Raw genomic sequence first — 27,841 nt, 5'->3', positions numbered from 1 at the left:
TAGCAGCACATTTTCTCTCTCTCTCACACACACACACACACACACACACACACACACACACTCACATTCACACTCATATAGAAAACCGACACACACACACACATCTGACACTTGACTTGCAAAATGTGGGGTTTATATATCTACATGTAATTGTTCTCGCGTGTGTTTGAGGAAAGAGGAAGTTGTGTGCAGTTGAAAGGTTTCCTCCTCTTTGCAGATCTGCAGAAAGGCATCACAGACACAAGAACGACAGAATAAAACGCACAGATATGACAGTGAGAACACTGGACGCTGGGATCAAGCCGTCATTCGTCGCACCGTACACCCTTTGATTGTCATTTCTGACCGAGTTTCTAGTTGAGTTGAGATTAATCTTGTGCAACCATTTTACTCCGAGATCTTGCGTCTCATTCGTCGTCTTTAACGTGACTTGTGTGGACGTTCACTGATTTCAGCAGTCGCATTGTGTTTGTTACTGAACATTGAGGTCATGCTGGAGTTGAGGTGGTTCTAGGCCGCTGTAGGTCGTCTGCTCATGTGAGGGCGGCTCTAGCGTTAGATTGACGTTTCTTTGACGTTCTCTCGGCTGCTGTGGAGATGGAGTTGTGGAGACAATGTGCCGGTTGGTTGATTCAATGTCGGGTTCTTCCTGACAATCACAGAGTGACGTGGGACAGCGCACAGGTGAGTGTGTGTGTGTATGTGTGTGTGGAGAAAGGTCTGTCCTCATGTCTTCCTTCATGTGTGTGTGTGTGTGTGTGTTGGACAGGTGTGTGACCTGGCTCATGCTCTGAGAGATGGAGTTTTACTCTGTCAACTGCTCAACAACCTCCTGCATCAGGCCGTCAACCTGCGACAGATCAACCTGCGGCCTCAGATGTCTCAGGTACACAGACACTCTCACATCTGATCATCAGAGCTGCTGCTGACCTAAAGCACACACATGTACACTCAAATCTCTCTCTCTGGATGTACAGTAATGATACTTGTGGGTTTACATCAGTTGTTTTATGAACATTATTGCGTTACACTTCCCTGTTTGAACCTTGACTTCCTCTAGCGCACACACACAGAGAGAGAGAGAGAGAGAGAGAGAGAGAGCACAAGACTGTGACTCAGGAAGTACATGACGTTCACACATTGAAGCTGTATGTCTATTTCAGTTTCTGTCAGCCTGTGAATGTGAAGATTTAGTGACACAGTCTGTGTGTGAGTGTAAAACCAAAGGACATTTTTTTGGTCCTCATGTGGAAACAAGCTTATATATCAAACAGAATGAACTTTTTGAAAATGTAAAAGAGCAGTGTTGTGTGTGAGGTTTAGAGGGAGGGATTATGATATACAGTTTGTACAGTATTAAAATCATTGTGTCTATGGATTGTCCCCATAAAACATGGAAACCCGACATATGCGTGTTTGTGTGTGTGTGCAGCTGTGTGTGAATGTGTGTGTGTGTGTGCGCATGTGCGTGCAGTGCTGATTAAATGTTTCCTCATTTCTGACGTGTTTTTGCCCTCACTGTCTCTGATTCATCGAGTGTGTGTGTGTGTGTGTAGTTTTTGTGTCTGAAGAACATCAGGACGTTCCTGTGCTCGTGTCAGGAGAAATTTGGGCTGAAGAAAAACGATCTTTTCGAGGCTTTCGACCTGTTTGACGTGCGAGACTTCGGGAAGGTCTGAACATAGCAGTGTGAACTGAGCCCTGTGATGTCACTGTGATGTCACTCTAATGGATGTTTGTGTTTTAGGTGATTGACACGCTGTCTATTCTGTCGCACACATCAGTGGCCATACAGAGAGGCTTCAGGTAACACACAAACACACACACACACACACACACACACACACACACACACGCATACAAATTCCTCCTAATCTCATTTTGGTTTCCCACTGCAGGCCTTTTCCAGATGAAGCGTGTATTGGAGATGATGATATCTACACCGGCCTTTCAGACCAGATCGAGTGAGTTGTGTGTGCATGTTTGTGTGTGTATGTGTGTGTTTGTGTTGTTGTGCTGATTGTCGTTCTGTGACGCAGTGATACGGTGGAGGAAGATGATGATCTTTATGACTGTGTGGAGGAAGAGGATGATGAAGGTGATGATGTGTATGAAGATCTGATGAGGACAGAAGAACCAGAAGCAGTGAGACACACACACACACACACACACACGCACACACACACAAATGCACGAACACACACACACACACACACACTTTGTCTGTCTAGAGAGGAACATTCAAAGAGAGTAACAGATGGACACAGTGAGACAGGTCAAGGGTGAGACAGAAACAAAGAGAGTAATAGATAGATATAGTGAGACTCTCATTGTGTCTGTCTCACCCTTGACCTGTCTCACTATATTTACATGTCACTCTATTTGTGTCTGTCTCACTCTCTGTCTCACCCTTCACCTGTCTCACTATATCCATCTATTTACTCTCTCTGTCTCACTCTCTGAATGTCTCTCACCGCAGCAGAAGGCTGAAGTGGACAAGAGAAGTTGTTGTCTTGAAGAAATCAGGCAGACGGAAGAGAAATATACCAACACACTGGAATCTATACTTCAGGTACATCATTTCTTACAAGTCTCTGAACACGTGTTCCTGCTCTTACACAATATCTGCACATTATTCTGAAACCAGGAACAAATGAGTTTGTTATCGTCCCTCAACAGCAGAGCGGCTCACAGACGGCTGTAATGTGACACAGGCATTAGTGCACGTACACCCTACAAATCTGACACTCATCTTATTCTCACATTTCTAGTGAATCTTCACTTTTTGTCTAACACTACGTTTTGAACTGTGTGTTGCGTGATTGTTTTCCCGTTCTTCTGAAGAGCAGAGCCTTAGACATGTTCAAACCTTCAGGATCACCAACCGCTGACCTCGTGTTGGTTTCTGTTGCTCTGGACTTTGAAACAGTTTTGCTTCCTCAGACGTGGTTTTGATGAACAGGAACCTGTCGGTTACAGAAGTGCTTAAACTGAAACTGATGCCCGGCTCTGTGACCACAAACCAGAGGATTCTCGTACAGAGACACTGATCAGCATGTAGTTGTGTAGAAGATCTGAGAAGTGACTGTAATTTCTTTTGTGATGATTATGTATTCTTCTAGCACTTTCTAAAGCCACTGCAGGCGTTTCTACAGCCGGTCGATGTTGAGAACATCTTCATGAATATTGAGGTGAGTTTTATCATTCTAATCTCTCATTAAAGCTGTTTTATTACACTGATCATTATTGTCCTTTCATGATTATGTGTGTGTGTGTGTGTGTGTGTGTTTGTGGTCAGGATCTAGCAAAGACACATCGATCTCTTCTTCATGAGGTTCAGGAGTCTGTACTGCACACAGGAGCGAAAAATCTTTATCAGATCTTCATTGACTACAAGGAGAGGTAACACACACCAACACAAACACACAACAACAACACTTACATTTGGCATTGTAAGGCTGAAAAAGATTTGTGTTGCTGTTTTACTGTAGTTTTAAGAACATTTTCTGTGTGTTTGTGTGTGTTTGTGTGTGTGTGTTTGTGTGTGTGTGTTTGTGTGTGTGTGTTTGTGTCCCAGATTGTTGCTGTATGGCCGTTACTGTAGTCAGGTGGAAGCTGCTTCCAAACATCTTGACAAAATCTCCAGTACAAAGGAAGATGTTAAAATGAAACTAGAGGTAAGAAACACACAGACGCCACATAAACACACAAGCAAGCAAACACAAAAACATGCACACACATACCCACAAACACACACGCATGCAAGCCCACACATACATGAACACACTTGTACGCATGCACGTCCACAAACATGCACACATTCAAGCACACACACGCGCACATACCCACAAACATGCACGCAAGCAAGCACACACACACACGCAATCACACACATACACCCACAAACACACACACGCACATACCCACAAACATGCACGCAAGCAAGCACACACACACACGCAAACACACACATACACCCACAGACACACACACGCACATACCCACAAACATGCACGCAAGCAAGCACGCAAACACACACATACACCCACACACACGCACATACCCACAAACATGCACACAAGCAAGCACACACACACGCAAACACACACATACACCCACAAACACACACACGCACATACCCACAAACATGCACGCAAGCAAGCACACACACACGCAAACACACACATACACCCACAAACACACATACGCACATACCCGCAAACATGCACGCAAGCAAGCACACACACACACCCACGCAAACACGCACACACACACACACACACACACGCACATACACACACACACACAATGTATGCAAACATATGCATACACAAATATGCATGCATGAATGTACGGACGCACACACACACACACACACACACTTGTCATCTCTCTGTCATGTTTGTCAGGAGTGTTCTATGAGAGCGAACAGCGGCAGGTTTTCATTGAGAGATCTGCTCATGGTGCCGATGCAGAGAGTCCTGAAATATCATCTCTTACTACAGGTAACAAACACACAAACACATGCAAAGACACACATGTGTATAGCTACAGTACTGTATTTCATTAAGGTTGTTCAGTCATGTTTGTGTTGTTCTCATTTTAATAAAGATAATCCTATGAAATTAGACTGTAAAAACATAACATTGTCTCTTTTTATGGAAAATAATTCTTATGTGGCATTTATGTTGAATGGATACACCAGGTCAGAATCAGAAGTGTATGCATGAAAATAAATCTTGTGTGTGTATGTGTGTGTGAACTCAGGAGCTTGTGAAGCACACGGTGGACCAACAAGACAAAGAGAATTTGCGTAATGCACTAGATGCCATGAGGGTGAGTGTGTGTAAACTAACAAAAAATATTTTATGAGCATTTCCATTTAGTTACTGGAATGTTCGAAACATTTAAGAGCAATGTGAGAATAATATTTTTATATTCACTTTTTATATCAGTGTTTTTAGAATGTGTAGATACATGACAGTCTTTTGACATTTTGTGAGAACTTTTTAGAGAATGTCAGCTGGTTGTTTGAAGTAAAAATATGAGTTGTTTTGTGCTTGTAAGTCTCAGAGTGACATGTCTTTGTGTGTTTGTGTATGTGTGTAGGATCTAGCGCAGAGTGTGAACGAGGTGAAGCGAGACAATGAAATCATTCGTCAAATCACAACGTTTCAGCTGTGCATCGAGAACATGGTAAAGATGATTTTGTCCTGTGAACTGTGAATATTTCCTTTCTTTTCTTTTATCATACTCTCTCTCTCTCTCTCTCTCTCTCTCTCTCTCTCTGTAGTCTCAGTCTTTAGCGTTGTATGGACGACCAAAAATAGATGGAGAATTTAAGATCTGCAGCCTTGAGAAGAAATCCAAACAAGACAGGTGTGTGTGTGTGTGTGTGTGTGAACTCATTAGATCTCATTAATATCTTAATTATTGCTCCTAGACATCAATGAGATTAAATGAAGAGCAAAAATAAATCTTTGCTTAAGTGTCAAGTGCGTCTCAGATGTTCCTCCTGAGAAAAGAGTCAGACATGTGTCTGTCATGAGAGAATTTGAGACGAGTCGTCAACAATGTGTCAAACTGAGCTCAGATTTGTCTCGTCGGCAATCAAAAGTCAATATTATTAAAGATCTCAATATCAACTCAAACATTTCTCATCAAATCATCAGATGATTTGATTTCACCTCAACAATCAACTTTCATTTTTACCTCCAGACTCTTCACGTGTTTAGATCAGGGTTCGATGACGGGGCTTCCAGGCACCCCTCATAAGTCTAAAATAATAAAAATTATTTGGAGTTTTTAGTTGTCTAGTTTTACATTATTACATTAAAACAAAACACTTTTGTGCGTTACTTGTCAAAATTTCAAAAGCCGCAAATTAAAATAACATTTTTATCTGAAAAACCCATTCATGCTCAAGCTGACATGTACTGTACAGACAGAGATGAAGTTGTATTGTTATTAATACATTTTACAATAAATGAAATCTCAGAAAGAAAGAAATCAAATCTAGGCTCCAAAAATAAATAAATGAACAATAAAAAAAATTAACAGCAAGATCGATTCATGTCACTGCAAACAAATAAAAAATCTATAAAAAACCTATATCTTTCAATGCCTCCCTCATGTGGATCTCTTTAAATGGAATATCAACACTTTTATTTTCGGGCTTGTTAGGGGATCCCCAAGAGTGTTGACACAATTCCAACACTGGCTTAGACAATGACGCTCTCATTTCTATTCTGAAACTGCATCAAATCTCCTGAGCTAAACTGTAAAAAGTTTAACAGAATTATACAGTTTTTATTTGTGTTTTTGAAACAGTCAAATTACAGGAAGAATAAGACGCAAACTTACTAAAAAACAGGGACAATTACTGCCCAGCTGCCAGAAAATGTCTGTTATTTTATGCTGGATTTGTTTTTATAAATGTTCACTATTTTAATGTGTGTGTGTGTGTGTGTGTCTGTGTGTAGGTACGGTTTTCTCTTTGATAAAGCTCTGTTCGTGTGTAAGAAACGCAGCGGGGACATGATGGACCTGAAGGAGCTGATTGAACTTCAACACTATCAGCTCAGAGATGAACCTTCAGGAGATCGAGAGAGCAAGAAGGTTTAACGCTCATTCTCTTCTCATCACTGCTCATTATATGAGCCCTGCTTTATCTCAAGCTCTCTCTCTCTGTGTGTGTGTGTGTTCAGTGGACGCACACGTTCTTCCTGATGGATCTGTACGGTCAAGGCGGTTATGATCTCTTCTTTAAGACCCGAGAGCTAAAGAAGAAATGGCTGGAGCAGTTTGAGATGGCGCTGTAAGTCCCGTCACATTTTACAATGGTATAGTTTTAGATTAAATGCATGGCAAGAAGCTCATGGTTTGTTTAATCTCATTTGATCTGGTGTTCTCAGACGCTTTACGTCTGTAGTTATTGTGATAAGTTTCACAGGTGTTTTTTTTCAGAGCTTTGACATGAGATGATGGTTGTGTAATCTGACGTGTGATGTGTGTGTAGATCCAACATCTGTCCAGAGAACAGCACAGCTAACGGTCATGACTTCCAGATGCACTGCTTTGATGAAACCACCTCATGTAAAGCCTGTCAGATGCTCCTCAGGTGAACAAACGCTCACGTTATTCACACAATGATTCATGTGTAAAGACCAAAAAAGGAACATTTCAAATACATGTATGAAAAAGTTCTAAAAAAATGTATGTTCCATCAAAAACGTTAAATCAACCGTTCTATACCAATGTTAATCAATGACATAATGTTGACAAAATGTATTGACATTTTAAAGACGTCGGTCATTGTTCTGAGATTGAAAGATTGTTTTCACAATTTCGAGCCAGGTTGATTTTAAATGCACTTTTTTAAAGATTCTTTTATTTTTCTAAAGGTATTTGATTGACGAAGCGAAACTAAAGGTTATATTTTGTGCGTGTTGTCCTCAGGGGAATCTTCTTTCAGGGATATCGCTGTACGCGCTGTAAGACGGCTGCTCACAAAGAGTGTTTGGGTCGAGTTGGTGCGTGTGGACGTAACTCTGGTGAGAGGAAACTGAGATGTGAATGAGAAATGAATGTTGACGTGCGTGTGATTGTATTAACACGTCTGTTTCATTGATCCACAGAACTCACAGGAACACTGAAGAAGGTTCGGACAGTCTTCACAAACACACACTAGTGTTTATCCTGTGAAGATTTAGACCAGAAATGATTTGTTTTCTTGTTTTCAGGGTAAAACAGTGAGGGCGGCCTCTCAGAGACAAACCAAACCAGGTACACAAATGACATCATCACAAACACGTCGTGATTAAATGCGCAGTGTGTGTCATTTTGTCAGTGTTGCTTGTGTTCAGGTCTGCCGAAGATGGAGGTGTGTATGGATTATTATGGTCTTCCTCCTCCTCCGGTGGCGTTCGGTCAGCCGCTGCAGCTCTCTGTGGGTGATGTGGTGGAGTTGACCCGGGCTGAAGTAGACTTACAGTGGTGGGAGGTGAGACAAAAAATCCTTCATTCTGTCTGTTTAATGATGACCAGTGTTGAGTAATTCATTAATTACTCTAATTAAATTACCTTTCTCTTGAAAGATAAAGACATTACGCTTCCGTTTTTATCTTATTTGAATTCATTCACTTTTATTCATAGAGTTTTTTTACATTCTTATTGTTGCAACTTCATATGGAAGACGAGAAAAGATTTAAGTATAAAAGATAAATAAATGTAGAAATGCAGAAATAAATCTAGTGTTACGCAAATGGTACAAAGTTGATATTTTTGTCCAAAGAGTGTATTTATTTATGAATGTATTTATTTATTCTCAAGTCATTTATTGTCCTTTATAGCTTTCAAAAAAACATTAGGCTTTAAAAAAATATAGTAATATTTCATGTATTGTCATGAACTCTGTAAGGGAAGATTCCAAGCGCAGAGCAGCGGTGCAAGAAAAAGAGGAACTTTATTACAATAACAAACAAAAAGGCCACGATGGGGAGTAACACAGGAACATAACTAAAATGCAAAACTTGAGACAAAAGACTTCCCATGTGTGAGCAAAAACTGGGGGAAAAGGAGACTAAACAAAACTGACAAACTAGACGAGACTGGGCCTACAAGACAAACTTTTTCACTTGGCAAGGTATAATTCCAGATCAGGATACACACATGGTATGCAGGGACGCAAAGCACAAGCATAACAAACTGAATCCGCACAGGACAGAAAACACAAGGGGATAAAATAGGGAGACTAACAAAGGATAATTAACAAGGGACAGGTGTTGGGAATGAAACACTTATGGGAAGTTAAACGAAGAACGAGAGGGCGGGAACAGAGACGAGACCGGAGAAAGAGTATGCAAGGCTGAAAGGGTCAAAATGTTTCTCTCCACATATAACAAGAGGCCCTGTCATGATTCTGCCACAAGATCAAGAAAGACAAGACATGAAGAGGCAGAATCATATATATATATATGTATATAAAATACAGTATATGATTTTGAAATATTAATATAAGGTATTAATAATGTTAAATGTTAAATACAATTACAGTTGTACATACTGAATTCACTTTAAACAATTCTGTTTGTATAAAACTCATGAATTCTAAATTTAGGCGAGTTTGAGTTAAAAAACGAGAAGAAATGCATTAGACATTATTTGTAATTTATTTGAAAATATATGCAAATAATGAAAATTGGCCGTACATATTTGCAGCTTGTTTCACATTATGTTTAATTTAAAGAGTTCGTTTCTATTGCGCATGTGCATGAGGTTGATGAGTTATGCAATAACTGTAGACGGTGTACTGACTCGATAATGACAAAACTTTTTAAGTAACTTGTTTGAACAACACTGATTATTTCAGGGCGACTGATTTAAAATCAAAACAAAACTTGTTTTTTATTCAACTTTCTTTTTGAGTAGTATAAATGATCAGAAATGTCATTCATTTCAGTTTTTTACATGATTACCGTGTTTTTGAAATTACGTGTTTGTGTGTGTGTGTGTGTGTGTCAGGGCAGGAATCTGACTATAGGAGAGGTTGGCTGGTTTCCCTGCAGTAAAGTTCAGCCGTATTTACCGGTACGCCAGGTTTATCATATTCACATGAATCATTTAAGACAAGATGTTTATCACCAGCATGACGCGTTCTCTAACTGATGATATCGTTATGTTATCAGTTGACACAGTTTAGACAAAGTGACTTGCATTGAATTTTATATTTTACACATATGACGTTTATATATATATATATATTATCTATAATAAATATGTTAATGTATTTAATAGAATAGTTATTGTAGTAACCTGAAATGTGCTTTTGTACGGTGTTTTAGGGGCTGTCACCAGAGTTATCAGGACTCCCCTGGTAACACACACACACACACACTCTCACAAATACACACGTATTTACTCTGTCATATTAAACATGAATGTTCTTCTGTGTTTGTGTGTGTCAGGTTCGCTGGTAACATGGACCGGACCGGTGCTAAGACTCTGCTCATGCCTCGATCTGACGGCACGTTTCTGGTGCGACAGAAAGACGCTGGAGAATTCGCCATCAGTCTCAAGTACTTCAAACACACATCACACACACTGACTGACAGCTGTCAATCAAACCGCTCCGTCAGTCACATGTCTGTCTGTCTCTATCATCTGTCTCAGGTTCAACATGGACACTAGACACATAAAGGTGACGTATTCTGAGGGTCTCTACAGGATCAATGAGAAAAAAGCCTTCAAGGGTCTCATCGTAAGTCTAACGAGTAATAAAGATGAAACATTAATTCAGTGGGTCATTTTTTCCTCATAGTTACTGTTGTAAAGGTGTGTTTGTGTTGTGTTGCAGGAGCTGGTTCAGTATTATCAGGAGAACTCACTGAGAGAATGTTTCAAAGACGTCGACTCAAAACTACATACGCCCTACAAACAACCTGAACAGAACACAACAGCGCCCAACGACACACACAGACAAAACACAGGTAACACGCACGTCTGAGCTAATATACACAACACACAAGACAGGTAACATACACAACACAGGTAACACAAATTCAACACAGATAACACAAACTCAACACAGTTTCATACAAAACACAGGAAACACAAACTCAACACAGTTAACATACACAACATAGGTAACACAAACTCAACACAATTGACATGCACAACACAGGTAACACAAACTCAACACAGTTTACATACACAACATAGGTAACACAAACTCAACACAATCGACATGCACAACACAGGTAACACAAACTCAACACAGTTTACATACACAACATAGGTAACACAAAATCAACACATCCTACAAAAACTCAACACAGTTAACAAAAACTCAACACAGTTAACATACACAACGCAGGTAACACAATCATTACAGCGATAAGACAAACAACACAAATGTCAAACTTACACAAAGATGACAGAGATAACATAAACAACACAGGCAACAGCTAACAATCTTAGCACAGGTAACAAACACGCACATGACTAGCGTCTTTATTTGTTGTGTATGGGTTTGTGTTTAGAATCATAATTTGTGTTTGTTTGTTTACAGGTCCGAGCGAGCGTTATTACGGCACAGCTAAAGTGCGTTATGATTTCTCAGCCCGTGACCGTAATGAACTGTCGCTGCGAGAGGGAGACACCGTGAAAATCATCTCCAAGAAAGCTCACAATGGCTGGTGGAAAGGAGAGGTCTATGGCCGGGTATGACACACAACACACAGACACACACCTTAAGGAACATTTCGCCTGCATGTTGTTAGAAAGGAACTCACTGTAAGCTCCGTTTATTTCTGCCATACAGTGACAACATCTTAAATGATACCATAACTTTGTGTGAAGAACAGACAGAAATGTCATTATTTACGGAATTTTTTTTTATTTTCTGCACAACTTCAAATCAGAGATTTGACACACACCAAATTTGCATACAGAAAGGGTCGGAAACGACATGAGGATGAATTCTGATGATTAGCTCACACATAGGACTCACTCTCTGTTCCTCTGCTCATGTTCAGTAACCTGTGTTTTGTGTAGGTGGGGTTGTTTCCGGCCAATTACGTGGAGGAAGAGCATTCAGATTACTGCTGACCATACAGACACAGCAACAACAACAACACTTCTTTTAATACACTGATGTGTTAAGTGATCTGTGACACGCTCCACATCAATGAGTGCAGCTGTGATTTATATCTACTAACATCATTCTTTCATTCAGTGTACATTAACATCACACTAGAAGCTGTACAAAATATCTTATTCATAAAGGTTTTTTCTAGAATAGAGAAATTAATTCAAGTTCATTCAGAAATGGTTCAGATTGCTTGAACTGTGTGAAGAAATAAACTCCTGTTTTTAAGATAATCCAGACTTTGGTTTACGAAAGTTTGTGTATTAAAATGCTTGTGTTTAAACAGAACATATCTTTCTAAATCATATGAAAACAATGTAACTCAACAAATATTGTTCTGACACAATGTCAAATGTGTTTGTAAGAAAGAGGGAAAGTCAATACTCTGTGGTCATGGGTCTCACTGTAGAATGTGTTGTTCTGTGTGTGTGTGTGTGCTGCAAACTCTACTGGTAGTAGAGCTCAAGATTCATGCCATCATGGATTTCATCTGAGATTCAGAATTAAGGATCTTCATCAGCATTAAAAACACATTGACAATCCTGAAACGATTTACACGTCCCAATAATATTTATCCCTTTTATGATGATACTGTGTGTGAAGGATACAGTCCCCCAGTGATACATGGTCCTTAAATATGGTGTACCTGCACACAAACACACATCAGATCATTAGTGACTGGTGTCACACTATATTTCGACACTTTTTTTTATTTTAATGAAGGTTCTCACCATTTCTTCAGGACGATCTTGTCCCATCGTGTGCCAGTCTGAGCAGCGATCAGTTTCTTTAAGTCTCCAATAGTGTCTTCCTGACTAAACATACGGTTAAAGGCCACACAACAACACGGACACACACGGTTTATAACTCCGTGGGGATTGTTTAAAGGCTTAATGAATTTTATGCTGTACAGACTGTATGTTTGATCCCCTACACCTTTAACCTAAGGCTATTGGAAAATTCATTTTTAAAATATTGTTCTGTACCATTTATAAGCCTTTTGCCAATGGGGACACGAGTATCCATGTGGTGGTGTACAAACATGTTTAACTCAACACTGGGGTTTAAAAACAAAGACCATACACACACTCTCACACAGGCACACACCAACTCTCACACAGGCGCACACACTCTCACACAGGCGCACACACTCTCACACAGGCGCACACACACAGGCGCACACACAGGCGCACACACACAGGCGCACACACACAGGCGCACACACACACTCTCACACACACAGGCGCACACACACACTCTCACACAGGCGCACACACACACTCTCACACAGGCGCACACACACACTCTCACACAGGCGCACACACACACACTCTCACACAGGCGCACACACACACACTCTCACACAGGCGCACACACACACTCTCACACAGGCGCACACTCACACAGGCACACACACTCTCACACAGGCGCACACACACACTCTCACACAGGCGCACACACACACTCTCACACAGGCGCACACACACACACTCTCACACATGCGCACACACACACTCTCACACAGGCGCACACACACACTCTCACACAGGCGCACACACACTCTCACACACACTCTCACACAGGCACACACACACTCTCACACAGGCGCACACACACACTCTCACACAGGCGCACACACACACTCTCACACAGGCGCACACACACACTCTCACACAGGCGCACACACACACTCTCACACAGGCGCACACACACACTCTCACACAGGCGCGCACACACACTCTCACACAGGCGCACACACACACTCTCACACAGGCACACACACACTCACACAGGCACACACACACTCTCACAAAGGCACACACACACTCTCACAAAGGCACACACACACTCTCACACAGGCACACACACACTCTCACACAGGCACACACACACTCTCACACAGGCACACACACTTTTAAAGGATACTTGCATTTGACTCGAACCTTCTTTCCCAATCGATCGTTACACACCACCTCAATCATCTCTGTAAAACACACACACACATCTATCATACACATGTGATGTGACATGTATCACTACAGTCACCTAACGTTATTCATGTACACTGAGCAAAAAGATCTGTTAATATCTAAATAATATGATCTCTAAACATCGGTTTATATAGTTATGTAATCATAATGATTTTAGAAAGTAAAATATAAAGTGTGTAAGTTACCACTACAATCGTTACTCTGCTGAATGAATTTTCGATACCATTATGGTGTGAATTTCACTTTTTCGGTGTATACACGGACACACATGCATCAAACTGTATTTTATGTTATCTATAGATGATAAAAACAAGACAATAATCAAGAAATTACATTTACAATTTCACATTTTTACCTGATTTTAGCTGTGTGTTTTATCAAACGCGTTTCTCTCACAAACGTTTGCCGTAAAGCAGTGCTGTGAAAACATCTGCTCACATTTGACCAATAACTGTAGAGGAGATTTGACTGACAGCCGGCTTGGCCAATAATATTTCAGGAAGGGCGTCATTACTAGAGATGTTGCCGTAAATCGACTATAAATGCTGTGATTCGAGCAGTCGTAAGAAGAATGGTCTAGAACGTTTTTCTTTATTTAAACGTTTTGTTTGTATTTATGTGAATTATTATTTTGTTAAACTCTCATTGTAGACCGTTTAAATTAATGTATTTCAAAGTTGTCCTCATTACTGAGTGTGTTTGTAATATTTTTTTTCCTATTTTAAGTCATCGTAAAAATATTTGTATTGTACATTTATACAGATACTACGGAAGCCGGAACCTGGCACTTTCAGATGACTCGTGTTACTTTTCTCCGCGCTGATCAGAATGATTCGGGACGTAAAGACTGCGTGACTCATATTGTTCACACAATAATATACAGATTGCAGCTTAAAAATTAAATTTAAATTGAAGAAAAAACCTGTCGGACGAAAAGATTTCAAAGATTTCACTTTTGGACGTACGAATGTCTGTGGTAGGACAAACACTGCTGTGAGCGCCCTCTGTCTGCGGATTCGGTCACTACAGCAGCAGCACTGTCGTGACATCACATCACATCACATCAGACCTTCACCGAACCGAACCGACACACATCAGAAATCATGTCTGACGACGAAAAGCTGCCGTCCGGCTGGGAGAAGAGAATGAGCCGGAGTTCGGGTGAGTTTGAGCGGCGATGAACCCGAAACTGGCTCGTTTTAACCGCGTGTCTGATGCTCGTGCTAAACGGCTAACCGACACCGAACCGCCAAAACAGAACCGATGTTAAAACAAACACAGAACAGACACATGATGACTATTAACCCGAACACATTCATTCAGAGTCAGAGATGATGTTCAGCGCGCTAGAGGAGAATAACATTACATCTGATTCAATTCACTGTTATTCACACGAAGCGTTTAGATGACATGTATCGAACCAAACATCAATATTTTGATTCAGTATGACTGATATGGTGTTTCTTCAAGCATGTTGATTTACTAAGACATGTACAAATCTCAGTATACAGATTTAAATATGAGAGAGAGAGAGAATACATATAGTAACATACAAAACCCAGATGTCTACACGCATAAAGACGTGAACATATGAATAAATGATCATTTGGATGTTTAATCAAAATATCTACATATTTCGATTCCAAATGAATCTCAACATCTGTACGTAGTTCAGGTGTAAACATGGCATGAGCACAAGTGATGTCATTGTTGTGTTTCAGTCCAGATGTTATTATTGTGTGATGTGATGAATATTCATTATATTCTGGGTCACATCAGATGACCTCTGAGTGACCTTATCACAAGACATTGGCCATTTCTCAATGCCAAGAACGCGAAGAACCTCGGAAGAACGAACTTGGATGGACGCGCCGCTGGGACTTCTGGGACATCAAGCACAAGCCGTACACGCGCGCGAGGCCGCATGCCAACACGTGTTCTTGAGAATTGGAACCGGACGTAGAGCGAGCACACAAGATCACATGTTGAGAAACGGCCATTGACCCCTCTGTATCCAGCACTTGTGATTGGCCCACCTGAGGTGAAGATCTAATTCTGTCTTGTTGTTGTAATGTCTCAGGTAGGGTGTATTACTTCAATCACATCACTAATGCCAGTCAGTGGGAGAGGCCGAGCGCGTCGGCTGATGGAGTCGGTGAGGTGGAGAAGGTTCGCTGCTCTCATCTGCTGGTGAAACACAGGGAGTCTCGCCGGCCGTCCTCCTGGAGAGAGGAGAACATCACACGCCCTAAAGAGGAGGCGCTGGAGCTCATTCACAGTAAGAACACGCGTGTGTGTGTGTGTCATCTACTGCGTGAAGGACGTGTGTGTGTGTGTGTGCGCCTACATAAACCTGTGTGTGTGTGTAGATTACATTGAACAGATCAAATCTGGCCAGGAGGACTTTGAGAGGTTGGCATCTCAGTTCAGCGACTGCAGCTCAGCACGTAACGGAGGAGATCTGGGCGTGTTCGGACGAGGTAAGACGCACAGAATTAAGAGATCTGATTGGTCGCTCAATCTGCCCATATAAATCATCTGCACTCCACATCGAGGATCACAAGTGTCAAAGATTTCATGTGTCATTTATTAATACTTGAGTTTATTGAAATAAAATGATTTGCATTGATGCGTTTGGTGAAAACCAGGTCAGATGCAGAAGCCGTTTGAAGAAGCCTCGTTCGCACTGAAGGTTGGAGATATGAGCGGTCCTGTCTTCACTGACTCCGGGGTTCACATCATCCTGAGGACAGGATAAACACACACACACACACACACACTCATTCCTGAAGAACGTCCTTCCTGTAACTCAAATCTGCACGATACAAACACTGATCTGATCTTCCTCACTGTATGAACCCTGCATCTGTTCCCAGCATTCCTTCATCAGGTCATCGGTCTCTTCCATGAGCATATGTCACCGTATAACCAATAAAAATGATGGTATCACTAAAGAACATGCTCCTGTGTTTATATCAACGCTGCTTTATTATTGCTCTTAAAGGATGTTTGTGTTTCTGACTCCATGATGTCTGAACTAGTGTACGGTGAAGTGTGACTGTGATGAGTCTGAGGTTAAACCACTGTCCTGTAGCACACAGATGTCATCCACACTGGAAGTGATGCGAGCGATGCCTTCAGTGTGTGACACAGCGCCACCTGCTGCTCCAATAATGTCAATAAACATTACATTAGCCGGTGAACTTTGAGATAAGTGCTGTTCATTTCATTCATCTGCTGTGCTTACATTCTGTCGAATGTTACGTTGGTAAGGTGCTGAAATATCAATATCGGCTAAATGTGCCTCATTTACTCCCCTAGTGTCACGTCAAACCTGAAGAAGTTTGATCATCTAACAACACTGAACTCAACTGAGACATTTCTCTAAATATCTTCTGGGGTGTTTCACTGAGAAAAGTCATGTAATGATTTACAAACACTTGAGAGAGGATGAATCCTTTCTCTTTAAAAAGAGAATGTGATGTTCCTAAAACTAGAGAAACATCTTGAATCTGTCATGAGCACTCAAACGGTTGTGACCCGTCACTCAAAAATAATTCATTTTTCTTGGACATGAAGAAGGCCTGAGAAGTTTGAGCTTCTGGGAAATCACAATCACTGATTCACCGGGGACGTCTGTTCACACTGGACCTGATTGGAAAGTTCCCGTTACGTAATGAAAACCTTCTTTCTGAATGTCTTCAAATGTTCTCACGTTTATTTATTGTTTTCCTAGAACATTTAGCATTGACAAGTCATGTTGAGGAAACGCTCTTTAAACGTTATTGCAAGAACATTTTTGATAACAAAGAGTATTTTAGTGGAATTGAAGCTAAACGAACTAACATGAACATGAACAGAGATGAATAAATGTGAATGTGAAGGTTATCGACTGACTGTGTCTGGATTTAAAGATGCAGGAGCAGGTACATCTCACTTTCATCTCACTCTAGAGTCCTCTGGAGCGCTCATCTAATCATGTTCCTCATGCTGTACATCTCAGGTGATTCTTTATCTGGACACAGCGGGCTGTTGAAGATCACAGTATCTGATTTTGTGTTTGTTCATTTGTGTCAGAATAAATGCACGGCTGTTGTTTTGTGCTGGATCATTTCACAGACATGAAACAGCATTATTTGTTACTTGTCAATATAGGAAAGAAATGATCTTAAAGCCCAGAACTGAACTCATGTGAAGAATTTCATCATGTTGTGACCATTAATGTTGAAATATATCCTGAGACTTGTCGTGACTTCACACATCTTGTGTTATTTCACAATAAAAAAAAAGGGCAATTCTGTGAAAATGTCAACCTTACCATGAAAAAATGTAGTTTTTACCAGCAGTTTTTACTATGTTTACAGCACAGATATTACAATTTGGTGGTTCAAATACCCATTTTAGATCTCTCTTCAAAGTTGGACACATGAAAATGAATATAATGTATTTATATTTGATGTTCTATAAGGAGGCATCAGTTCTCCATTCATTGGGTATTGTTGCTTCAGGATTGTGCATTTTATTTCACAGAAATCCTTTTGGTCTCCCAAAAACCGCGTGCAATTTTTGTCACATTTCCCTTTTTTAAAAATTTTTTCATAGACTGACATGTTTTGGATGTTTAGACTCTATCAACAAGGGTTTAGTAAAAATGAACAGATGGTTCAATAAAATCGTAACAAATTCATTCTCTGAGGATTTTTATGTCACGTCCATAAGGCTGGAATTACCCCAAATTGTGTTTCACGTTAAGTTTGACTGTTTCTTTATGAGGTTTAACACGTTGATGTCACAGGGTGTTCAGGGAATACTCAAAACAAGAAGATGAATCAAACAGGGTTTCTTTAATCCACAGCAAACACAGGGGAAGCACACCCCCATAAACATTTATTTAGTCCTTTAGTTAATACCGGACAAAGAACACAAGAAGGGGTGCACTGAATACAATAGATAACAAGGGACACACAGGTGATGAGGATAAACAACTAATATTAATTAAAAGTTAACTCTATTAACTGCATTAACTCATGTACTGCACTGTAACTTCAATAACTTCAATAACTCATGTACTGCACTGTACCTTTATTAACCGCATTAACTCATCTACTGCACTGTAACTTCAATAACTGCACTAACTCATCTACTGCACTGTAACTTCAATAACTGCACTAACTCATCTACTGCACTGTAACTTCAATAACTGCATTAACTCATCTACTGCACTGTAACTTCAATAACTGCATTAACTCATCTACTGCACTGTACCTTTATTAACCGCATTAACTCATCTACTGCACTGTAACTTTAATAGCTAATGTCTGTAATTAATGCACACTCAAGTCACTTGCACTATTGTATAGTCTATATTGTTATCTGTTCATAACCTCCTGTACATTAATGTTCACAGTATATAGCCTTCTGTTTATATTGTTCATAGTACATACCGACTGTCATATTTTCATAGTACATGCCCATCGTAAATTATTTTCCTAATATTGTATTCTGTATTTATTCACACTGTATATCTGCACTTGCTAATTGCACTTCTGGTTAGACCTAAACTACATTTCATTACACTGTACTTGTATATGTGTAATGACAATAAAGTTGAATCTAATCTAATCTAATCTAAAATCCAGTGATGAAGATCAGGTTAGACGGGTGCTAAGGATTATGGGTAGTGTAGTCCGGCGATGAAGACATGCAGATCGTGAACTGTTACAGTTGTAGGGTCTGGTCGGAGCAAATGTTACCATTTGCGATAATAAAACCCCACAGACTCTGACCAGGGCCATTATTTCTGCTTTACCGCACTCACGCACACACATGTACTATAGATGGGCCTTCTATGAATATTCTTTATGTTTTATTTTGCATGCTGTTATTGTCAATGTATTTGACAGAATCTATAGAAGTTTGTGACAGAACCAAATCATCTCCGCTGCATATTTCTGTTTTTCTCCAGTTCCTAAACATGTGTATGTAGTGATTTCTTCAGCTTCAGGCGCTGTGGCATTTCTGCGTTTCTGTCTTAGAGATGTTAGCGTGTCTCTACTAGGATCCGTCACAAACATCAAGCTGTACCATCTAATGTGCAGTTCCGTTGACATCCATTGTACGAACACAAAACCACTGAGACATTTCTCAAAATATCTCCTGTCGTGTTTCACTGAATATAGACTCACATACAAACATGACAAGGAATGAATGATGACATGTGTTTGATCTGCAGATGAACTATAACTCTTCGTGTTGATAGAAAATAATCCAGATCATCTTGCTACTGAACCCAAAACATGAGCACAGGATGTCAGTCTGTTTTCTTTGAACTCTGCAGTGTTAGACACATTTTAAAAGAGATGGGATTTTTTTTCTCTCTCTGTTGTATTTAAAACAGAATGATAATGTAGGAACCTTTTTCCTCGTTGAAGCAGAGATGACCAGGAGACGTTGGGATATCTTTCATACAGAAGTTCTCTTTATTAAGGACTCACTGTGCATCGCTGTCTGTACTCTGGCTCAGCACAGTAGAGTTTTATACCTTTCAAGGGGGCGTGATACATAGAGGCGGAGACCATTTACACAAAGCATGCAAATGCCGTACATAACTCAGCCCGTTACCTGAATTGTCCTAGCCAAAGTCTCATCAGCATAACATTGTCATTCATGCAGAGGTGCTAATGCAATCGGCCTGACAGTATTGCCCATACCTTCACATTATCATAGAGACAAAGGCTTAGCAGTGCCTTGAGCTTAGCATTCACCTTTAATTTGGGACTCTGCCCAATGGTCAGTGGATAAAGGCAAAAGGGTGATGTCTAAGACACCTGGGCTACCTGACTTGATCTTCTTAGAATGTCATCATCTTTATCTCAAAATGTGAAACACTATGTAAATAACTTTCTTAGTGTATAAACTATTATACTGGAACCTAGATATAACATTTTATAAATTTGTAATCCCACACTACCAAACCCAAAACACGAGGACAAGAAGTCAGTCTGTTTTCTTTGAACTCTGAAGTGTGTTTTCTCTCTATTGTATTAAGAACACAACAAGAATAAACACATGAATCTGAGTGTTTGTGACTCTTGTCTATAGTTTATTCAGGCTTTTAAATCATAATTAAAGGGATAAACACACATGAAATGAAATACAACTCAAGTATTTAAGACAGGCGTTTGATCTTCATGGTCATAGATTTCATACTGAGGGCGTAATTGTTACTCCAGCTCGTCCAAGAAGCTCCGATGGCGTAATGTGTGGCGTCTTCACCCCACAGATACACACCGTTGAGATTTGTAGAATGACAACTGGAATACCAAAATCCTGCGAGAAACAATTTGGCACAGTTGCCTTCATGAGTGTCCTGATCTTTGTCAAAGGTGGAGAACTTGAACCCGCTGTGTCCAGATAAAGAATCACCTGAGCATAAAGAACATGATTAGATGAGCGCTCCGGAGGACTCTAGAATGAAATGAAAGTGTGATGTACCTGCTCCTGCATCTTTAAATCCAGACACAGTCAGTCGATAACCTTCACATTCAGAGTCCACCGAGAAGAGAGAATACACCGCTGAACCTTTCCGGCCTTCAAAATCCTCCAGATCCACTCTCAGCATGTACTTTCTGTTATGTGTCAGCTGATACATGTACTCCAGTCCTGACACACACATACGTGTGTTGAACATGAAGGCATGTCAAACTGAACATGTGTGTGTGTGTTCTCACCCAGCCAGTACTCGCTCTCGATGACGCCGAATCCTCTCTTGTAGTGTTTCCACGGCTGATAGAAATTCATACTGCCGTCCATTCTCCTCTGAATCACCTGAAGTCACACACACACACGCATGTCACATGTGAGGATGTCATGTCATGTGTGTGTGTGTGTGTGTGTGTATGTACCGTCCAGCCTCCTTTCTCCTCATCTTCACCGCTGGAGATCATGTCACACTGAGTCCAGACGGGACGATCAGCTGTTGGATAGATGCTGTAGATGCCGCTGACTTGTTCTCCTGTTTCATAAATCTCTGAACAGTCCAGAGGATGAAGTTCCTCACACTCACAGCCAAACACAACCAGCCACAGTGTGGCGAAAATCACCAGCATCTACACAAACACACACACGTGATTCATACTCTCACCAACAAAACAAAGAACACAAGAGAAGACATCAGATGAATGTACAGTCATTGTGTAGATCCTCAAACCATCAGCAGAATATAACAGAGTGACTCTTACCGTCTTGTGTTAGTGAGTCCACACAAACTCTGTTAAATATCCCTCACACTCCCCCTCTGTTTCACAATACAAAATACACATTCACATAACACAACTCAAATCTATTTACTGTACACCAAAATGTTGTATGTGCTTAAACAATCAAGAGAATTAGAAACTTGATATGATATGCCACTGGTAGCCATTGCAGATCTGCCAAAATAGGGGTGAAATTGGCAGAACGTTTGGTGCGGGTGAGTATCCGTGCAACAGAGTTTTGAATGTACTAAAATTTGCCAATGGAGGTGGGGGGTAGTTTAATGAAAAGAGCATTATCATAATCAAGTCGTGATGAAACAAAAGCATGTATAACCGTTTCTGCATCTTTTACAACAATGAATGACCGAAGCTGGGAAATACGACGCAGATGGTAAAATGCTGATTTAGTTGATATGAGACTGGAAGGAGAGGGAGGAATCTAAAATGATACCAAGGTTTTTAACTGTGACTGATGGAGTGAGGAGAGTACCAGTGATGTTACAGACACAGTCAGAAGGAATTTTGAATTTTGGAGCCCATCTCTTCTGTGAATACTTGACAAACAAATGAGAAAAAAATAAAATAAAAATACACTAACCCTTTCTCTCAACAGGTAGTGGTCTAGCTTTTGTTGAAACCAGTAACTTTGTATTGGCACCTAATGTATTATGGCTCCTGTATGAACTATCGCTTATTGCTCCTAAACTCTTTGTAAGTCGCTTTGGATAAAAGCGTCTGCTAAATGTCTAAATGTAATGTAAATGTAAGTAAGGGACGGGGTACCAATAACAATTATCTCTGTCTTCTTCATGTTGAGTTTAAGAAAATTTGAGTTGAGCCATGCTTTTATTTCATACACGCAATCAGAGATTTTTCCAATTTGGTGGTCGAAAAAGGCCTACAAGTTGTTTAAATCTGAATATCATCCGCATAAAAAAGATTGTTAAGGCCATGGAAAATGTGACCCAGTGGTAATATACGTATATATATGATAAAGAATAGTGTCCCGAGCACAGATCCCTGGGGGACTCCTTGCTTCAGGGGGGCAGTGGGAGATCTAAAGTTCTGCACTGAGATGTAAAATTGTCTACCATGGAGATAAGAAGAGAACCAGGAAAGAGAAGTCCAAGGAATACCCATATCACAGAGACGAGAGATAAGTATCTTGTGAGAGATTGTATCAAAGGCAGAGCTAACATCAAGTAGCAGAAGTACAGATAGAGAACCAAGAAATTAATAAATCATTTACAACCTTTACAAGGGCAGTTTAAGTACTGTGAAATTGGCGAAACCCAGACTTGAACACATTATTAAGCATCAGGAAAGACATTAGCTGTGAAGCAACAGTACTTTTCAGTATTTTAGCAATGAATAGACAAGACATGCATGCCACGTGCTAAAATGCGTGAAAGAGTTCCTCAAAGCCTTCTCCCAAGTCTCATCAAAAATCACCCTAATCGTCTCATCTGTTATCGATATGGCTTTATTTGTTTCTTTTTTTCCCGTCATTTGCAGACGGACAGCGAGAAATTACTTTAATAAAGCTTTTGCCCACAAGCGCATTTGACTTCTTCGATTGGAATAATTCTTGAAGGCCAAGTTGTGATGGAAAAATGCAGGACCTCCCACAAGCTTCGGTCTGATTTATAAACTAGACCTGTATTAACCACAATCACTGGCCAACACTTTTGGTCTGATCCAGCATGTACTAATGTCAATGGGACCAAATGCTCTCAAGCCTAGATTGCAGTCTCTGGCAAACCAGCTTTTTGCTTAAGAAACGTCACTGTGATACTTGAACACATACGTAAATGAAGTACTGTTTATATGTGCATAGATTTGTACAATTGATGTACTCCACTAGTCAATTTAGTTGCGACCATCTTACAGTGTAAAACTGCCAAGTTAAATAAACTTAAATATGCAAGTTTTGGGAGACTCGACTACACAATTAAAATGAGGCAACGTAGTTATTCAATTAATTTAGTTCAGTCAACTTATTAGGGTTTTCAGCGCCAGACTCCCATCAGGAGGAAAGTGTTTTCGTTAGCTAGTGCTTTCCCATAAAACGGTACATGAAACAAGCGTAACCGTCTAGAAATATGACTGTTGTGTTGCTTTAAAAGTACATCTGAACTGGTGTTCTTTGCAGTATTTAAGATCTGAAAAAACACAGAGCAGCTTTTCTGTTATTTTCACCTGTTTCTCCAGTGTTCATTTTCTGCAAATAAATGCAAATAGTGTAAATATTGTTGGCAGTTCACATAATAAAACAAAAATGATGATTTTACCCTAAAATACACCCCCAAATAGTACATTCAGACAAACTGGAAAAGGTCTTTGAAATTGTCTTTTTATTTTTTTGGCGGCTTGTATGTTTATTTAACAGAGGTTTGTGTATCTCAGTGAAATCTATTCTGAGAGATTATTTCTGACCCGCAGCAATCCACAAAACACATTCAGAAACAACAAAGAGTCTTTCTCAGAATTTACGGACCGTAAACTGAGCTCATCATTTTCCTCCTTCAAATGATTGTGATATTTGATCAAATTGATTCTTTGTTTTAATCTGAAATAATCATGTTTTATAAACGTCTCTAGAGGATTAATATTACAGCTTTTTGTTTGTTTGTTTGTCACCTGATTGAAGCTGCAGAAAATCAACATCTGCAGTAGAAACTAAAATTTTTGGCATACCATTACAACAATTCTTTCATTAGATCACAGTCATTCTTCTGTTTCTGAAATCATTAGTTGATGCAGTTCTCTACATATTGCAGTCATATTTTGCACATTGCCTTTTTGGTTGAATAAAAGCAACTTTAAGTCAGAATTTGCCAGGGGTATGAATAATTTTGGGCTGTGTCTGCAAATCTGAAAGGGAAGTGAAAACTTGTTTCAAAACTCGTGAAAAAGAAAACGGATGTCTCCCTGATAGCACACATACATATGGGTCATGTCTATTTGATGTCTGTATTTACATCTGTAAGACATCTACAATAGATAGTTTGCTCACCTGGAATACTTCAGACATCATATAGGCCTCTAGAAGATGTCTGTTAGATGTTTATGATTCAGAATGGATGTAAAGCTGCCCTATCTCTGATCTTTAGCAGACGTATTACAGACGTTCAGACATCTCTGAGACGTATTGCAGATGAGCAAAGTATCTATTGTAGATGTCTTGCAGACGTCAAATAGACGTCAGATGGATTGTGCTATCTGGTTGTGTCTCTGTGGATGTGTTTGTCCTACTGTCTATCTGTGTACAGGGCTGGGAAGGTTATACTCTTCAAATGTATTTCAGTACATTTTTCCTTAGATTGCACAAATTCTGTAACTTCATTTTAATACTTTGGAATACTAAAGTACACAACACAAAGGGACACCAAAGAGGACAAATGCTGATGCTCAAAAAGGCAACACATGCATTTAAGCTGAGATGTGTATACTTTTTTGTATTGAAGGCTAAATTCTCCTTATTTTATCTTCTGGGAAACATGTGTTTATACATGTACTACATGAGAAAAACGAATCTATAAACAAAACAAAAAATCTTTACGCACCAGTAAACATTTCACCCCTTTCTCTGAATGCTTTGTGTTTCATGGAAACTTGTTTCCATCACTAAATTAAAAATAAAACACCTTTTTTCAGAATAGTGAGATTTAAACTCGCAGTTGCAAGCTTTAAAATCAGAATTACATGGTCAATTTTGAGATTTTTATAGTGAGTTTATTTCATGCAATTCAGACTGGCAAAAGAAAAGAGTCTCTCATTTTGAGATGTGTATCTCTCACAATTCTAAGAGAAGAAATCAGATTTGTGAGTCATTTTGGGAGTCTCTCGCAATTGTGAGAAATCAGAACTGTGAGATAAAAGGTCCCAAGGACTAAATGACTTAAACAAGGGATTCTCAAAACAGGAAAACAGTTGTTGATCATTCAGGTAACCACAGACATTAAAGATTCAAGGTCATGGACATGTGGCAATTTGAATAGATTCACTCAGTTTGTGTTATGGAGTATCCATAATAGTCCATAGTCCATGTGAAATAGCTTATTCAGAATAATACGCAATTTCTATGAACACAGAGACCTCTTATTTTGTCAAAATATTCCAGTTTTGCATATTCTGCAAGGGCAGAGAATCACGGATTACTGTTTACATAACCTGCCTGTTACAATTTATATAAAGTTTAAATGAAAGAAATTCCATTAAAATTCCAAGTAATCACTTTTGTAATCTAAAATACTTTTCAGATGTAACTGTATTTTGATTACCACCATTTACTGAGATACAGTTAATCAAATGTTGTATTTTAAATACGTGACTAAGTCACATGTATGTCGTTCCTCCACAGCCCTGCCCGTGTGCTCTTCTGATTCAAGATTTCAAAGGAGCTTTATTGGCATGATAAAAGAAAATCTTTGTCTTGTCCTTTTGTTGAAACTGGTCAAAGTCTTTGTGTAAGTTTGTAAACTGGGGGAAGAATGTTTCTCTGATGTGTGTGTAGTTGGGACAGGAGAGGAGAAAGTGCAGCTCTGTTTCCACTTGATTGTGTGTGCAGTGTGGACACAGTCGCTCTTCTCTCGGTGTCCATGTGTGTCTGTGTCTGCCCGTCTCTACAGTGAGCTGGTGATCACTGAGTCTGTACATGCTCAACACTTTTCTTAGTTTAGGGTCTGATACGCTTGTGAGGTATTCTGACACTTTATATTCTCTCTTTAGTGACAGATAGCATTCCACTTTACTTTGCTGAGCTGTTGCTTCTGTCCAGTGTTTGAGATATTTCTCTTTTTGTCTTTTCATCATTTGGTTTAGTCTGGCTGGGGTTTGGGGTTGACTTGGGCATGTTTGGGGTTGTAGAGTTAGTTGTGAGATCAGTTGGATGAAGGGGTTTCTCTCTGGGCTCAGCTCTTGATGACTTAAGGCTTTGTGATGGAGTGTGTCTGTGTCGCTGTTCTTAAGGTGTGTGTAGAATTTTAAAGCTCTTTTTTGTATTTTAATGATTAGAGGATACAGTCCTAATTCTGCTCTGCAGGCGTTGTTTGGAGTTTTTCTCTGTACCCGTAGAATGTTTTTACACATTTCTGTTTGCAGAATCTCTATTGGGTGTTTGTCCCATCTGCTGAACTCTTGGTTGGCGAGAGGACCCCAAACCTCACTTCCATACAGCGCGATTGGTTCTATAATTGATTGTATTATTTTCAACCAGATTACGGTTGGGATGTCAATTTTGATATTCTTTTTGATGGCGTAAAAGGCTCTTCGTGCCTTGTCTCTCAGGTCATTCACAGCCTTGTTTAAGTTTCTGGTGTTACTAATGTTTATACCAAGATATGTGTAGTTCTTGGTGTGTTCTAGGGGCACGTTGTTTAGTTTGAAACGGTGATGTTGGTTTTGGCTACTGGGCTTTTTTTGGAATATCATGACTCGAGTCTTCTTAAGATTAACCGATAGGGCCCATGTTTGGCAGAAAGTGTGCAGGGTGTCCAGATGTTGCTGTAGACCCTCTTTTGTGGGTGACAGCAGCACCAGATCGTCTGCAAACAGGAGACATTTCACTTCGGTGTCTTGTAAGGTCGGACCGGGTGCTGGTGACTGTTCTAGAGCTCCAGCTAGTTCATTCATGTAAATGTTAAATAGTGTAGGACTTAGACTACAGCCCTGTCTCACTCCACGACTCTGGGAGAGAAAGTCTGTGTGCTTGTTGCCAATTTTAACTGCAAATGTGTTATTGGTGTACATTGATTTGATGATGTCGTAGGTTTTTCCTCCGATGCCGCATTGAATCAACTGAAGAAAAAGTCCCTCATGCCAGATTGAGTCAAAAGCTTCTCTCTCTCTGCGGGTCGAGCGCGTCCTCCTGTCGGCAGGGGTCGCTGTCTCACGCCTTGCCTCGCTGATGACGTGTACGCGATCACGCATCCCGGAAGTGAAAG

At 40.1% G+C, this 27,841-nt stretch overlaps 4 protein-coding genes across 5 annotated transcripts in view; 3 read left to right on the top strand and 1 right to left on the bottom strand.

Annotated features, from left to right (window-relative positions):
- The first annotated feature begins 145 nt into the window (after positions 1 to 145).
- LOC130437078 (proto-oncogene vav-like) lies at positions 146 to 12,195 on the top strand. 2 transcript variants are annotated; one of them, XM_056768222.1, is made up of 28 exons: positions 146 to 684; positions 770 to 886; positions 1,557 to 1,673; positions 1,748 to 1,806; positions 1,899 to 1,964; positions 2,040 to 2,145; positions 2,483 to 2,572; positions 3,123 to 3,191; positions 3,299 to 3,402; positions 3,578 to 3,677; positions 4,410 to 4,505; positions 4,768 to 4,836; positions 5,110 to 5,196; positions 5,294 to 5,379; positions 6,483 to 6,618; positions 6,708 to 6,817; positions 7,019 to 7,120; positions 7,459 to 7,553; positions 7,638 to 7,660; positions 7,743 to 7,785; positions 7,866 to 8,002; positions 9,523 to 9,588; positions 9,843 to 9,874; positions 9,966 to 10,076; positions 10,171 to 10,258; positions 10,355 to 10,487; positions 11,069 to 11,220; positions 11,554 to 12,195. In XM_056768222.1, the coding sequence occupies exons 1-28, from the start codon at positions 598 to 600 to the stop codon at positions 11,605 to 11,607; spliced, it is 2,535 nt and encodes an 844-aa protein (XP_056624200.1). In that variant the 5' UTR covers positions 146 to 597; the 3' UTR covers positions 11,608 to 12,195. The 2 variants fall into 2 exon arrangements, with proteins under 2 accessions (XP_056624200.1, XP_056624191.1); XM_056768213.1 differs by having other exon boundaries at positions 147 to 684; positions 2,480 to 2,572.
- A 2,004-nt stretch (positions 12,196 to 14,199) lies between these two features.
- On the top strand, positions 14,200 to 17,895 carry pin1 (peptidylprolyl cis/trans isomerase, NIMA-interacting 1). Its single transcript, XM_056769952.1, has 4 exons — positions 14,200 to 14,799; positions 15,719 to 15,916; positions 16,008 to 16,118; positions 16,287 to 17,895. The coding sequence occupies exons 1-4, from the start codon at positions 14,742 to 14,744 to the stop codon at positions 16,394 to 16,396; spliced, it is 477 nt and encodes a 158-aa protein (XP_056625930.1). The 5' UTR covers positions 14,200 to 14,741; the 3' UTR covers positions 16,397 to 17,895.
- A 2,838-nt stretch (positions 17,896 to 20,733) lies between these two features.
- On the bottom strand, positions 20,734 to 21,871 carry LOC130438018 (microfibril-associated glycoprotein 4-like). The gene is made up of 5 exons (XM_056769764.1): positions 21,825 to 21,871; positions 21,543 to 21,746; positions 21,369 to 21,465; positions 21,133 to 21,300; positions 20,734 to 21,063 (listed from the first exon to the last, which is right to left on the bottom strand). The coding sequence occupies exons 1-5, from the start codon at positions 21,828 to 21,830 to the stop codon at positions 20,807 to 20,809; spliced, it is 732 nt and encodes a 243-aa protein (XP_056625742.1). The 5' UTR covers positions 21,831 to 21,871; the 3' UTR covers positions 20,734 to 20,806.
- Positions 21,872 to 27,808: 5,937 nt separating this feature from the next.
- The window catches only part of LOC130437476 (protein GPR108-like), an 8,376-nt gene continuing 8,343 nt past the window's right edge, over positions 27,809 to 27,841 (top strand). Inside the window, exon 1 of the mRNA XM_056768847.1 lies at positions 27,809 to 27,841. This exon is cut by the window's right edge and continues 193 nt beyond it. The gene's annotated coding sequence lies outside the window, so the exon portion shown is untranslated.

Source organism: Triplophysa dalaica, chromosome 2, assembly GCF_015846415.1.
Source record: "Triplophysa dalaica isolate WHDGS20190420 chromosome 2, ASM1584641v1, whole genome shotgun sequence".
Classification (NCBI taxonomy): Eukaryota; Metazoa; Chordata; class Actinopteri; order Cypriniformes; family Nemacheilidae; genus Triplophysa; species Triplophysa dalaica.
The sequence above is the reverse complement of the archived record's forward strand: the minus strand, read 5'-3'. Positions and strand labels throughout refer to the sequence as shown.